The 15,508-nt window shown below is 44.2% G+C and overlaps 2 protein-coding genes across 2 annotated transcripts in view; both read left to right on the forward strand.

Moving 5' to 3' along the window:
- Window positions 1-15,508, forward strand: part of LOC138666518 (oocyte zinc finger protein XlCOF7.1-like) — a 196,296-nt gene that overhangs the window by 96,761 nt on the left and 84,027 nt on the right. The window lies entirely within an intron of this gene.
- The window catches only part of LOC138667869 (gastrula zinc finger protein XlCGF53.1-like), a 51,801-nt gene that overhangs the window by 30,886 nt on the left and 5,407 nt on the right, over window positions 1-15,508 (forward strand). Inside the window, exons 2-6 of the mRNA XM_069755951.1 lie at window positions 8,238-8,314; window positions 8,443-8,622; window positions 8,706-8,829; window positions 8,913-9,010; window positions 9,209-9,299. Of these exons, the coding sequence (XP_069612052.1) occupies window positions 8,243-8,314; window positions 8,443-8,622; window positions 8,706-8,829; window positions 8,913-9,010; window positions 9,209-9,299 (565 nt within the window). The 5' untranslated portion in view covers window positions 8,238-8,242. The remainder of the gene's footprint in view (window positions 1-8,237; window positions 8,315-8,442; window positions 8,623-8,705; window positions 8,830-8,912; window positions 9,011-9,208; window positions 9,300-15,508) is intronic.

Below are 15,508 nucleotides of genomic sequence, written 5' to 3' on the forward strand. Positions count from 1 at the left end.
GTTTTCAAGCGAACACATCGCTAGATCGGTGTCACACACACCGATCTAGCGATGACAGCGGGAGATCCAGCGACGAAAGAAAGTTCCAAACGATCTGCTATGACGTACGATTCTCAGCAGGATCCCTGATCGCTGCTGCGTGTCAAGACACAGCGATATCGTAACGATATCGCTGGAACGTCACGAATCGTACCGTCGTAGCGATCGAAATGGCACTGTGTGACGGTACCCTAAGTGAAGTTTGTGGTTACAGTTAGAGTTTGGAGATTGGTCTGGAGATTGTTGCTTGGAGTTTTTGTCTATGTGCTTATCCTCTTCCTCTCCTATTTGTTTCCTTCCTTTTACTCCCCTGTGTCCCACTCTGTTGTTTGGTGTGTGTATTTTGTATGGTTGGTATTTTCATTTATCCCTGTCTGTCCTCCTTTTTTGTCTGGTTATTGTGTTTTTATACAATTCAGCTTCACAATACCCTGGGTGGGGGAGGGGACAGATCTGGGTAGATATAGGAGCATAGCAAGAAACAAGATCCCAGCTTCTCCACCTTCAGGAGTAATCCTGGGGACTGGGATAGTTCTAGGGACCTGGTTATCACCCAAAGTTCCAACACTGTCGTGACAGATAGTGACTGTGAAGCTATGGCCGGGGGACCACCACGGTGCAGGAAGACTACTGTACACAAGATGAGGTGCAAGCAACAAAGGGTAGATTTATTGGAAGGCAAGGAATGAAGGGAATGAGGAAGATGCAAACAGGGGTATACAATGGCAACAATTTACAAGAGTAATAAACTCTATCCTTTCCGTAAAATAGCACGGTGCTCCAGCTATAACAGACTCAAAATATGTCTAACAAGCAAATGTAAACAATAAACAAGTGATGATGCTACTCTATGTATAACCTCCCTGGCCTTTACTAAGCAGGCCACACGGCTCCCATGTACTGACTATTGAAGCCTACACTAGGCCCTAACAGGTGCACCAAACAGGAACAAACTCACGGTGATGTTGGAGAATCAGGTCCAGTCCCAGGGGGCCCCCAGCAGTCTAATACGGTGGTGCGCACGGCTTTCTGTCAGCTCTGTGAAACGTGGTCTTGTCCTTGCTTCTGGATCCTAGGGATGCTCTTGGAAACTGTAAATCCCTTTCTCTGTATCTTCGTGGCTCTCTTGCAGCTATATCAGGACACAGTTTTTCTCTCTTTCAGTTATCTGCACAAGTCCTCTCTCCAGCAACCTCAACTCACACACGCTACTCCAGCTCCACACCTGCACTCTGCACCGACTAGTTCATTACAACGATTATCGCAGGGGAGAAGCAGAACATTCCATCACGCCAGACAAGGGGGTGCAGCCTCTTAAAGTGACAGCGTGTTCCTTACTGTCCATAACAGCACTGCCCTCTTACAACTGTATTAATTATTCAGCAGCATCATTATTTAGATCTGATTATATACATCCTCAAGAAACCATATAACTTCTAATTTTGCTAGCTTTAAGAATATGTATGTTGGTAGTCTAGTTTTTAATGCATACAGTTAGGGCCAGAAATATTTGGACAGTGACACAAGTTTTGTTATTTTAGCTGTTTACAAAAACATGTTCAGAAATACAATTATATATATAATATGGGCTGAAAGTGCACACTCCCAGCTGCAATATGATAGTTTCCACATCCAAATCGGAGAAAGGGTTTAGGAATCACAGCTCTGTAATGCATAGCGTCCTCTTTTTCAAGGGACCAAAAGTAATTGGACAATGGACTCTAAGGGCTGCAATTAACTCTGAAGGTGTCTCCCTCGTTAACCTGTAATCAATGAAGTAGTTAAAAGGTCAGGGGTGGATTCCAGGTGTGTGGTTTTGCATTTGGAAGCTGTTGCTGTGAGCAGACAACATGCGGTCAAAGGAACTCTCAATTGAGGTGAAGCAGAACATCCTGAGGCTGAAAAAAAAGAAAAAATCCATCAGAGAGATAGCAGACATGCTTGGAGTAGCAAAATCAACAGTTGGGTACATTCTGAGAAAAAAGGAATTGACTGGTGAGCTTGGGAACTCAAAAAGGCCTGGGCGTCCACGGATGACAACAGTGGTGGATGATCGCCGCATACTTAATTTGGTGAAGAAGAGCCCGTTCACAACATCAACTGAAGTCCAGAACACTCTCAGTGAAGTAGGTGTATCTGTCTCTAAGTCAACAGTAAAGAGAAGACTCCATGACAGTAAATACAAAGGGTTCACATCTAGATGCAAACCATTCATCAATACCAAAAATAGACAGGCCAGAGTTAAATTTGCAGAAAAACACCTCAAGAAGCCAGCTCAGTCCTGGAAAAGTATTCTATGGACAGATGAGACAAAGATCAACCTGTACCAGAATGATGGGAAGAAAAAAGTTTGGAGAAGAAAGGGAACGGCACATGATCCAAGGCACACCACATCCTCTGTAAAACATGGTGGAGGCAACGTGATGGCATGGGCATGCATGGCTTTCAATGGCACTGGGTCACTTGTGTTTATTGATGACATAAGAGCAGACAAGAGTAGCCGGATGAATTCTGAAGTGTACCGGGATATACTTTCAGCCCAGATTCAGCCAAATGCTGCAAAGTTGATTGGACGGCGCTTCATAGTACAGATGGACAATGACCCCAAGCATACAGCCAAAACTACACAGGAGTTCATGAGCGCCAAAAAGTGGAACATTCTGCAATGGCCAAGTCAATCTCCAGATCTAAACCCAATTGAGCATGCATTTCACTTGCTCAAATCCAGACTTAAGACGGAAAGACCCACAAACAAGCAAGACCTGAAGGCTGCGGCTGTAAAGGCCTGGCAAAGCATTAAGAAGGAGGAAACCCAGCGTTTGGTGATGTCCATGGGTTCCAGACTTAAGGCAGTGATTGCCTCCAAAGGATTTGCAACAAAATATTGAAAATAAAAATATTTTGTTTGGGTTATGTTTATTTGTCCAATTACTTTTGACCTCCTAAAATGTGGAGTGTTTGTAAAGAAATGTGTACAATTCCTACATTTTCTATCAGATATTTTTGTTCAACCCTTCAAATTAAACGTTACAATCTGCACTTGAATTCTGTTGTAGAGGTTTCATTTCAAATCCAATGTGGTGGCATGCAGAGCCCAAATCGCGAAAATTGTGTCACTGTCCAAATATTTCTGGCCCTAACTGTATGTTTAATAAAGGTTTAAGATTTTACTTTAGGGGGTTTTTCCACAGTACTGCCCCTTGCACACAATATGGTACCATTCACCCAATCGTCTACCCCACGGCTAATTAATAAATACTCACTTAGCCCCATGCTTGGTGCAGATACTAATGAACCCAGGTCCTGTGAGATATTTATTACACAATAGTTGGATATGCGGGGGGGGGGGGGGGGGTGTATCATCCATAGTGGCAGCTCACGCAGCCACTATAATGTCCATGAATTGAGAGGGTTTAGTGCGGCTTGCCACCAGGCACCTTCTCCTTCCCCATCATAACAATTTCAGTAATTTCCACATTCCCATGACAGTGACACCAATGAATAGATTAGTGAATCAGAGAGTTGAAAGCTCCTGATCCACCATTCTTCCTACATCTGTGAGTCTGAGACTATGTGCACTGCAGGCACAATGACGTCCCCACATCACACCTGTAATATGGAGCCTCAGTACTCACACTGCCCAGACCGAAGCAGTGCACCTCAGGAGTGTTATTCTAAATATCAGGAATTGTGGGGCTCTCATACCAGTGGGCGGCTGGTATACTGTAAGGACCTCCATACTGAGTGAGGGTTTTCATTTTGTGTAGCAACCTGTTGTGGTGATAATGGCTGGGATAGGTGCTGTAGGGGCCACAATATTGTGTGGGAACCCTCATTCTGAACTACACGGGCAGACAGAATTACAATTTCCTGGTGATGAGTCAGATAGGGATAAGTAAAAGAGAAATACAGATCTTTGATCTATCTGTTCACCAAACAAATAACAAATGGGAAACCCAAATAGTAGAATAAAATATAACAATTTTATTAATTAATTCTTAAAAGATAACTAAAAATGGGGGAAACATGTACATAGAGTGAAGCCCTGCCTTGGCCAAAAAAAAACATTCGAATATAACAAGTAAGAAGCGATAATGTATCAATAGACTCAATTACAGTAAATAACTAAGTTAGTGTATAATCTTGTAGGACGATATAACTTGATAAATAAATCTCTCACTACAGGTAAAGATGTAATTGTAGCAAACAAGTGATGTACCGTATTTTTCGCTTTGCAAGATGCTCCGGATTATAAGACGCACCCCAAATTTTGAGGAGCAAAATAGGAAAAAAACTTTTTTTTAATAAATTGGTGGTGCTTCATATAATCCATGCATCTTATTGCTTACCGGGGGTGGTGACTGCGGTGAAGCAGGGTCCCAGGGTCGCTGCTGGAAGAGGCAGGAGTGGAGCGTTGCTGCAGGCTGGGATGAGGGGGTGTGCAGGTGTCCTGAGCTTCAGGGGTGTCTCCGATGCTGCAGGGGTGTCTCCAGTGCTGCGGGAGGCTCTGCCGACATTTTGTGAAAGGCCAGAGCCCCCCGGCAGTTCGACCATGCTTTCCTGTGCGGTGGACTTCGGGAAAATGGCCGCCGGGAGGAGTCACATGCGCAGATGGAGAACATGGGACCAAGATCTCAAGAGATGAGATCTCAGCGCTGAAATCTCATCTCCTGAGATCTCTCTCTGCGCATGCTCGGCCGCCCGGCAGCCATTTTCCCGGAGTCCGTAGCACAGGAAAGCATGGACGAACTGGATGGCTCTGGCCTTTCACAAAATGTCGGCAGAGCCCCCCGCAGCATCAGAGACGCCAGCATCACCCTGGGCAGCAATGGACACCCACGGCAGCGGACACCCCCTCATCCCAGACTGCAATGGTAACGGTAGGCGGTATATCCGCTTTGTAAGACGCACCCCTATTTCCCCCCCAAATTTGGGGGAAATAAAGTGCGTCTTACAAAGCAAAAAATACGGTATGTCTTCAAGGGTACATCATAATAGCTATTATTGTTATGCTGATTTAGTCACAGGTAAATAAAGTCATAAGTGCAGAGTACTTAAGGTAGCTGTGTAAAGGTAGAGCACCTTAATAGGTAGATGTCATCAAACATAGTCCATGTGTAGCAATAGATTTGACCAAGGAGAATCAATCATATGGAATGTACAGTATAAAGGTATTAGAGCACCCAAAGTGTACATATACACCTAATCAGAAGAAAAATTCAAGATGTACCTTAAGAGTGTAGAGAAATCCAAGAAGAGTAAAACCGCACCCTATATCCATACAGCTTCCATACGCATATTGGCGCAAGTCAATGCCAGGGGGTCCAGCCCGGCTACAAGTCCATATCTCAGAGTAGAAGAAAGACAGCGCCACAACAGTCAGTGATGAAGACCTTACGTATTTAATCCTGCTACTGCGGCGACGTTTCGGTACAATAACCTTTATCAAGCTTGATAAAGGTTATTGTAACGAAACGTCGCCGCAGGAGGCAGATTAAATATGTACGGTCTTCATCACTGACTGTTGTGGCGCTGTCTTTCTTCTACTCTGAGATATGTACCTTAAAAGTGTGTCCGCTGTGGTGGGCTGGGGCCAACCTTTGGTCAATCTGATTGCAGACTTGAATTGATATGGTGTGGTGTGCCAGTAGTGAAACATCAGATAGTACGTTCTGAAAGAAAGCAAAGATACAATGGCAGGGGGAATCCAGATTCCAGGCAAGGAACATAGCTGGGACAAAGAGCAGGGTGAGGTCCTTGGCTCAGGCCAGGAGGCCTACGTAAATGGTACGAAACTTTGCCCTGGGGTGGCAGAAGGCCTAAATAAAGGGGATTGAGTTAAGGTACCTTCACACTAAACGATATCGCTAGCGATCCGTGACGTTGCAGCGTCCTGGCTAGCGATATCGTTCAGTGTGACAGGCAGCAGCGATCAGAATCCTTCTGTGATGTCGTTGGTCGGGGCTAGAGGGCCAGCACTTTCTCCCGCTGACATCGCTGAATCGGCGTGTGTGACACCGATTCAGCGATGTCTTCACTGGTAACCAGGGTAAACATCGGGTTACTAAGCGCAGGGCCGCGCTTAGTAACCCGATGTTTACCCTGGATACCATCCTAAAAGTAAAAAAAAACAAACGCTTCATACTTACCTTCTGCTGTCTGTCCCCGGCGCTGTGCTTTCCTGCACTCACTGTGAGCACAGCGGCCGGAAAGCAGAGCGGTGACGTCACCGCTCTGCTTTCCGGCCGCTGTGCTCACAGCCAGAACAGAGAAGCAGAGCGCCGAGGACAGACAGCAGAAGGTAAGTATGAAGCGTTTGTTTTTTTTTACTTTTAGGATAGTATCCAGGGTAAACATCGGGTTACTAAGCGCGGCCCTGCGCTTAGTAACCGGATGTTTACCCTGGTTACCGGCATCGTTGGTCGCTGGAGAGCTGTCTGTGTGACAGCTCTCCAGCGACCAAACAGCGACGCTGCAGCGATCCGGATCGTTGTCTGGATCGCTGCAGCGTCGTTTAGTGTGAAGGTACCTTTAAGGAAGGATTCCTTATCTTAGACCAGGATTTAAGCAAACTACTGTATATACTAGAGAAGAAACCAGAGTGTCGCCAAACTGGGACATTAGTTCTCCTACGCTGAAGATGCAATGTGTGGCCCTCATCGAATGGACTTTGAGAGTACTAGTGACAAGTTGTACCAATGCAACTCATCGAGTTAGGTTCTCACAAATCAACTGGGAGCTGTGAGTTGCTCTGAGGGGCTGTAGTAATACATCTCACTCCATCTGACTGTCAGTGTAATACTAATGGCCCCATACACATGAGATAAATTTTGGCTGAATGGTCATTTGGCAGATGGCAATCTCTCTCGACTCCCCCATACACACAAATATTCCAGCTTTCCTGTGGTCTGTATGAGAGAGTCGCCTCCAGACTCGTCTAGCCTAGGATTATCTACAGGAAGAACAAACTAGTAAAACAAGTAAAACAAGCCAGGTCTATATTAGTCTGTAGTGCAGTACTAATTATACCCACCGATTGACTCTTCTCCAGAGGATCGGGGTCTAAGAGAGAGAGAACAGCAACTTACAACTCTCCCTGAACCTACGGAATTTCTCCTTTTCTCCGGAGAAGGTATCAGGGAGCCTGACCGTAGGTTCAGGAGAGTGTAGCAAAATATCTACAGGGTCAGAGTACTTACAGGTAGATTGGGAAAAAGAACCCTGAAGGGTGTTAACAGTCACCGAAAGCTCCCTCTGTAGTCGGTTATGGGACGTGGCCATGGCCCTATGTTCCACAGACAACTCCTGCATCATTAGCGTCAGACTAGACATCTGATCTGCCAAGGTACGGAGTGGATCCATAAACGGAGAAGCAAGGAAAAGAAAACCTCTGCGGTCAGTTATAATGTCACGCTGCTGCTATGCAGGTAGATGCAGCTCCACTAGATGGCAGTAGAGTGGAGGGAGGACTGCACACAGCAGGAGCAGACCTGCAGCGCAGCAACGAGGCCACCACCAGGCAGCGGAATAATAAAACAAGCCGGGTCGATATTAGTCTGTAGCGCAGTACTAAAGTAATAAACAAGTACAGAGTCAGAAACAAGCCAAATGGTCAATACCTGTAAGGAGCAGATATGCCAAAGACAAGAGACAAAACAGCAGGTCAGAATCCAAGCCAGGTCAAGTACCAGGGAGTCCAAACAAGAAAAGGGAACACAGGGTTGGAATGGGAAGAGGGGAATAAACAGACACAGGTACAGTAAGCAAAAGCAGCAGGAGGAATCAGGGTTCAGAGTCAGCTACAAGTGCCGTAGGCAGAAACTATAACTGACAATGCCTGCAGGATGCAGTAAAGAGAAATAGCCGACCTGATGCCAGAATGAGGCAGAGAAAAGTTATCCCTTGACATGATCAGACAAGAAACGAGAGACAGAATACAAAACCTGGTCTGGATCATGACAACGTGTAATGAATATCTCCTGCAGTATTGCTAATGCCGATTCCAGTGTCGATAAATGAGACAAGAATTAGCGTTATGGAAGACGAGTCTATGAGATGTGTATTCAGCTGCCGACTTAGGAAGAAACTGCTTGTTGTCTGTGGCCTAAAATATATAAATTTTATTAGTAGATGTAAAGAAGAAAACTTAATACTGTAAAATAATACATCTCCTCATATGTTTCCTTTATTATCTCCAGAGGATATGGACAGAGACAAGGTGGCAGAGTGGATATTACACCTTACCCTAGAGATCCTCTTCCGACTTACTGGAGAGGTGAGAGATTCTGATGACGTCACCTTACAGCATTCTTATCTATGGGAATAAAAGATGGACAGAACTGGAGAGGTGAGGACTCTGGAAATGTCTGTAGTGAGATTTATTAATTTGTCTTTCATAACCAGGTTTACACAGTAGTGAAGAAGACCTCTAGTGAGCGCTGTCAGGACCCTGTGTCTGAGGGATGGGGAATAATCTTGAGCCCAGTCATGGGACCTCCACCTCACTTCCTGATACAAGAGGACATCAATGATCAGAAGATCCTAGAACTCACCTACAAGATGATTGAACTGCTGACTGGAGAGGTGACACTGCTGGGAATGCTGGGACATTATACAGTAACGCTAAGAAGGGATCGGAGGGATGATGGTATCATTGTATGTGTCAGGTTCCTATAAGGTGTCAGGATGTCTCTGTCTATTTCTCCATGGAGGAGTGGGAGTATCTAGAAAAACACAAAGATGTATACAAGGACTTCATGATGGAGGTTCCCCAGCCCCTCACATCACTAGGTAATGGACAGGACTAAATACATACGACTGATAATTATCTGTATGTGAAGAATGAATTCAGTCCCTGTATGTGTTTCCTCCAGATCTATCCAGTAAGAGGATAACTCCAGAGAAATGTCCCCATCCTCTTTTTCCACAGGACTGTAAACAAGAAGATCCCAATGTTCCTCAGGATCATCAGGTAAATGGAGATAAGGTGTCATGAGATCTCCCCTATGATATGTTGTCGGATGAGCAGGTCTTGTGCTCAGTCTTGTTTTATATACCACTATTATATGCTTTATACTTGTGAAATGAGAATGGTGGAAATGGCAGGATTAGAGCTGATCATAGATGTGACTTCTCCATTTGTCAGTGACTTTTACAATATATGCTTTAGGGTGAAGATCTGACCCATATTAATACTACAGAGACATATGTGAGGGGTGATGAGTGGTGTAAAGAGGAGATTCCTACATATGACTACCCAGGTGAGTTGTAACCACTAAATGCAGATGAGTCACAAATTCTTCTTAACCCCTTAATCCCACATGACGTATTGTCCCGTCGAGGTAACCTGAGAATTAATTCCCAATGACGGGATAGTACGTCACAGTCGATCGGCCGCACTCACGGGGGGAGCACGGCTGATCGCTCAGAGCAGGCGCCAGCAAGCCTCCCTGCAGTGCCTGTCAGATCTCTGATCTGACACAGTGCACTGCAAAGTGTCAGATCAGCGATCTGATACTATATAGTGATGTCCCACCCTAGGGCAATGTTATAAAGTAAAAAAAAAAAATTTACATGTGTAAAAAAATAAATAAATTCCTAAATAAAGAAAAAAATATATTGTTCCAATAAATACATTTCTTTATCTAAATAAAAAAAAACAATAAAAGTACACATATTTCGTATCGCCGTTTCTGTAACGACCCGACATATAAAACTGTCCCACTAGGTAACCCCTTCAGTGAACACCGAAAAAAAACGAGGCAAAAAACAACGCTTTATTATCATACTGCAAAACAAAAAGTGGAATAACACACGATGAAAAAGACAGATATAAATAACCATGGTACCGCTGAAAACGTCATCTTGTCCCGCAAAAAACGAGCTACCACACAGTATCATCAGCGAAAAAATAAAAAAGTTATAGTCCTCAGAATAAAGCGAAGCAAAAATAATTATTTTTTATATAAAATAGTTTTTATCGTATGAAAGCGCCAAACATAAAAAATTATATAAATGAGGTATCGCTGTAATCGTACTGACCCAAAGAAGAAAACTGCTTTATCAATTTTACCAAACGCGGAATGGTATAAACGCCCCCCCCCCCCCCCCCCAAAGGAAATTCATGAATAATTGGTTTTTGTTCATTCTGCCTCACAAAAATCAGAGTAAAAAGCGATCAAAAAATGTCACGTGCCCAAGAATGGTACCAATAAAAGCGTCAACTCGTCCCGCAAAAAACAAGACCTCACATGACTCTGTGAACCAAAATATGCAAAAATTATAGCTCTCAAAATATGGAGACGCAAAAACAATTTTTTGCAATAAAAAGCATATTTTAGTGTGTGACAGCTGCCAATCATAAAAATCTGCTAAAAAAAAAACGCTATAAAAGTAAATCAAACCCCCCCCTTCATCACCCCCTTAGTTAGGGAAAAATAATAAAATTTAAAAAATGTATTTATTTCCATTTTCCCATTAGAGTTAGGGTTGGGGCTACAGTTAGGGTTGGGGTTAAAGTTAGGGTTGGGGCTAAAGTTAGGGTTAGGGCTACAGTTAGGGTTGGGGTTAAGGTTAGGGTTGGGGCTAAAGTTAGGGTTAGGGTTGGGGCTAAAGTTAGGGTTGGGTCTAAAGTTAGGGTTAGGGTTGTTGCTAAAGTTAGGGCTACAGTTAGGGTTGGGGCTACAGTTACGGTTGGGGCTAAAGATAGGGTTGGGGCTAAAGTTAGGGTTGATGCTAAAGTTAGGGTTTGGATTACATTTACGGTTGGGATTAAGGTTAGGGGTGTGGTTAGGGTTATGGTTGGGATTATGGTTAGGGGTGTGATGGGGTTAGAGGTGTGTTGGGGTTAGGGGTGTGGTTGGGATTAGGGTTAGAGGAATGTTCGGGTTAGGGGTGTAGTTAGGGTTGGGATTAGGGTCAGGGGTGTGTTTGGGTTAGTGTTTCAGCTAGAATTGTGGGGGTTTCCACTGTTTAGGCACATCAGGGGCTCTCTCAATTCCAGCCAATTCGGCGTTGAAAAAGTAAAACAGTGCTCCTTCCCTTCTGAGCTCTCCCATGCACCCAAACAGGGGTTTACCCCAACATATGAGGTATCTGCATACTCAGGACAAATTGGTCAACAACGTTTGGGGTCCAATTCCTCCTGTCACCCTTGGGAAAATACAAAACTGGGGACTAAAAAATAATTTTTGTGAAAAAAAAAGATTTTTTATTTTCACGGCTCTGCGTTAAACTGTAGTGAAACACTTGGGGGTTCAATGTTCTCACAACACATCTAGTTAAGTTCCTTGGGGGGTCTAGTTTCCAATATGGGGTCACTTGTGGGGGGTTTCTACTGTTTAGGTACATCAGGTACATCAGGGACTCTGCAAATGCAACGTGACGCCTGCAGACCAATCCATCTAAGTCTGCTTTCCAAATGGCGCTCCTTCCTTTTCGAGCTCTGCCATGCGCCCAAGCAGTGGTTCCCCCCACATATGGGATATCAGCATACTCAGGACAAATTAGACAACAACTTTTGGGGTCCAATTTCTCCTGTTACCCTTGGGAAAATACAAAACTGGGCGCTAAATATAATTTTTGTGGAAAAAAAAGAATTTATACGTTATAAACTGTAGTGAAACACTTGGAAGTTCAAAGTTCTCACAACACATCTAGATAAATTCCTTAGGGGGTCTTCTTTCCAAAATAATGTCACTTGTGGGAGGTTTCAATGTTTAGGCATATCAGGGGCTCTCTAAACGCAACATGGTGTCCCATCTCAATTCCAGTCAATTTTGCATTGAAAAATCAAACGGCGCTACTTCCCTTCCGAGCTCTGCCATGCGCCCAATCAGTGGCTTATCCCCACATATGGGGTATCAGCGTACTCAGAACAAACTGCACAACAACTTTTTGGGTCCAATTCCTTCTGTTACTCTTGGGAAAATAAAAAATTGCGGGCGAAAAGATCATTTTTGTGAAAATATGATTTTTTATTTTTACGGCTCTGCATTATAAACTTCTGTGAAGCACTCGATGAGTCAACGTGCTCACCACACATCTAGATAAGTTCCTTAGGGGGTCTACTTTCCAAAATGGTGTCACTTGTGGGGGGTTTCAATGTTGAGGCCCATCAGGGGCTCTCCAAACGCAACATGGCATCCCATCTCAATTGCAGTCAATTTTGCATTGAAAAGTCAAACGGCGCTCCTTCCCTTCCAAGCTCTGCCATGCGCCCAAACAGTGGTTTACCCCCACATATGGGGCATCAGCGTACTCAGGATAAATTGTACAACAACTTTTGGGGTCCAATTTCTTCTGTTACCCTTGGTAAAATAAAGCAGGGTTAAGAAACTTCTTGAATATGGTTTTGAGCACCTTGAGGGGTGCAGTTTTTAGAATGGTGTCACACTTGGGTATTTCCTATCATATAGACCCCTCAAAGTGACTTCAAATGTGATGTGGTCCCTAAAAAAAAAACGGTGTTGTAAAAATGAGAAATTGCTGGTCAACTTTTAACCCTTATAACTCACTAGCAAAAAAAAACATGTTGGTTCCAAAATTGTGCTGATGTAAAGTAGACATGTGGGAAATGTTACTTATTAAGTATTTTGTGTGATATATCTCTGTGATTTAAGAGCATAAAAATTCAAAGTTGGAAAATTGCGAAATTTTCTAAATTTTCGCCAAATTTCAATTTTTTCACAAATAAACGCAGGTAATATCAAAGAAATGTTATCACTATCATGAAGTACAATATGTCACGAGAAAACAATGTCAGAATCATCAGGATCCGATTAAGCGTTCCAGAGTTAACACCTCATAAAGGGACAGTGGTTAGAATTGTAAAAATTGGCCCAGCCATTAACGTACAAACTACCCTTGGGGGTTAAGGGGTTAATCACCGGCTGTGGCTGCTTTATCAGTAGTGTAGTCCAGCCGTATCACAATTATATGATCAAGATTTTGCTGCTACAGCCTAAAGGTACCGTCACATTTAGCGACGCTGCAGCGATCTAGACAACGATGCCGATCGCTGCAGCGTCGCTGTGTGGTTGCTGGAGAGCTGTCACACAGACGGCTCTCCAGCGACCAACTATGCGAAGTCCCCTGGTAATCAGGGTAAACATTGGGTTACTAAGCGCAGGGCCGTGCTTAGTAACCCGATATTTACCCTGGTTACCAGTGCTAATGTAAAAAAAAAAAACACTACATACTTTGTTGTGAATTCTGTTATCAAACTCCCTCCTGTGGTCATGAATGGTGCCTTGGCGAGTTCTGTCCATGGACTCCCTCTGGTGGCTGTGAGTGGAGCTGCTGCTTCTGAGGTTCCTTCCACAGGTGATGTAGTTTACTCTTTTGCTAGCTTTTCTATTTAACTCCACTCAGATCGTTACTCCATGCCAGCTGTCAATGTTCCTGTACTGGTTCAGTTCGCTCTTGGATCTTTCTGGTGACCTGTCTCTTCCTGCAAGAAGCTAAGTCCCCGATTGTTGTTTTCTGTTCATAGTTTTCTTGTCCAGCTTGCTTTCATGATTTTGCTTTGCTAGCTGGAAGCTCTGGGATGCAGAGTGGCACCTCCGCACCGTGAGTCGGTGCGGGGGTCTTTTTGCATACTCTGCGTGGTCTTTTGTAGTTTTTTGTGCTGACCGCACAGATACCTTTCCTATGCTCTGTCTGTTTAGTTAGTCTGGCCTCCCTTTGCTAAAACCTGTTTCATTTCTGTGTTTGTGTCTTTCATCTTAACTCACAGTTAATATTTGTGGGGGGCTGCCTTTTCCTTTGGGGAAATTTCTCTGAGGCAAGGTAGGCTTTATTTTCTATCTCTAGGGCTAGCTAGTTCTTAGGCTGTGTCGAGGCGTCTAGGCCATGTCAGGTACGCTCCACGGCTATTTCTAGTGTGTGTGATAGGATTAGGGATTAGGGATTGCGGTCAGCAGAGTTCCCACTTCCCAGAGCTTGTCCTGTATCGGTTTAACCATCAGGTCATTTCGGGTGCTCCTAACCACCAGGTCATAACAGTACAGCTGGCTTAAAGTATTAATGCATCTCAATACAGGGATAAGAGAAGTTCTGAGACCATTTTTTTTTCTTTGCAGTGTTTTTTGTCTTTCTTTTCCCCTAAGCCTCTGGGTGGTTCAGGACACAGGTGTAGATATGGACATTCAAGGTCTGTCCTCTTGTGTGGATCATCTCACTGCAAGGGTACAAAACATTCAAGGTTTTGTGGTTCAGAATCCGATGTTAGAGCCTAGAATTCCAATTCCTGATTTGTTTTCTGGGGATAGTTCTTGAATTTAAAAAATAATTGTAAACTGTTTCTAGCTTTGAAACCCCGCTCCTCTGGTGACCCCGTTCAACAAGTAAAAATCATTATTTCTTTGTTGCGTGGTAACCCTCAAGACTGGGCATTTTCCCTTGCGCCAGGAGATCCTGCATTGCGTGATGTAGATGCGTTTTTTCTGGCGCTTGGATTGCTTTATGATGAACCAAATTCAGTGGATCAGGCAGAGAAAATCTTGCTGGCTTTGTGTCAGGGTCAGGATGAAGCGGAGGTGTACTGTCAGTTTAGAAAGTGGTCTGTGCTTACTCAGTGGAATGAGTGTGCCCTGGCGGCAATTTTCAGAAAGGGTCTTTCTGAAGCCCTTAAGGATGTCATGGTGGGATTTCCCACACCTGCTGGTCTGAATAAGTCTATGTCCTTGGCCATTCAGATCGATCGGTGCTTGCGTGAGCGCAAAGCTGTGCACCATTTGGCGGTGTTCTCTGAACATAGGCCTGAGCCTATGCAGTGTGATAGGACTTTGACTAGAGCTAAACGGCAAGAACACAGACGTCGGAATTGGCTGTGTTTTTACTGTGGTGATTCCATTCATGCTATCTCCGATTGTCCTAAGCGCACTAAGCGGTTCGCTAGGTCTGCCACCATTCGTACGGTACAGTCTAAATTTCTTTTGTCCGTTACTCTGATTTGCTCTCTGTCGTCCTATTCTGTTATGGCATTTGTGGATTCAGGCGCTGCCCTGAATTTGATGGACTTGGAGTTTGCCAGGCGCTGTGGTTTTTTCTTGGAGCCCTTGCAGTATCCTATTCCATTGAGAGGAATTGATGCTACGCCTTTGGCCAAGAATAAGCCTCAGTACTGGACTCAATTGACCATGTGCATGGCTCCTGCACATCAGGAGGATATTCGCTTTTTGGTGTTGCATAATTTGCATGATGTGGTCGTTTTGGGGTTGCCATGGCTACAGGTCCATAATCCAGTACTGGATTGGAAATCTATGTCTGTGTCCGGCTGGGGTTGTCAGGGGGTACATGGTGATGTTCCATTGCTGTCAATTTCGCCTTCCACTCCTTCTGAAGTCCCTGAGTTTTTGTCAGATTACCGGGATGTATTTGAAGAGCCCAAATCCGGTGCCTTACCTCCTCATAGTGATTGCGTTTGTGCTATTAATTTGATTCCTGGTAGTAAGTTTCCTAAGGGCCG

This window comes from Ranitomeya imitator, chromosome 2, assembly GCF_032444005.1.
Source record: "Ranitomeya imitator isolate aRanImi1 chromosome 2, aRanImi1.pri, whole genome shotgun sequence".
Taxonomy (NCBI): domain Eukaryota; kingdom Metazoa; phylum Chordata; class Amphibia; order Anura; family Dendrobatidae; genus Ranitomeya; species Ranitomeya imitator.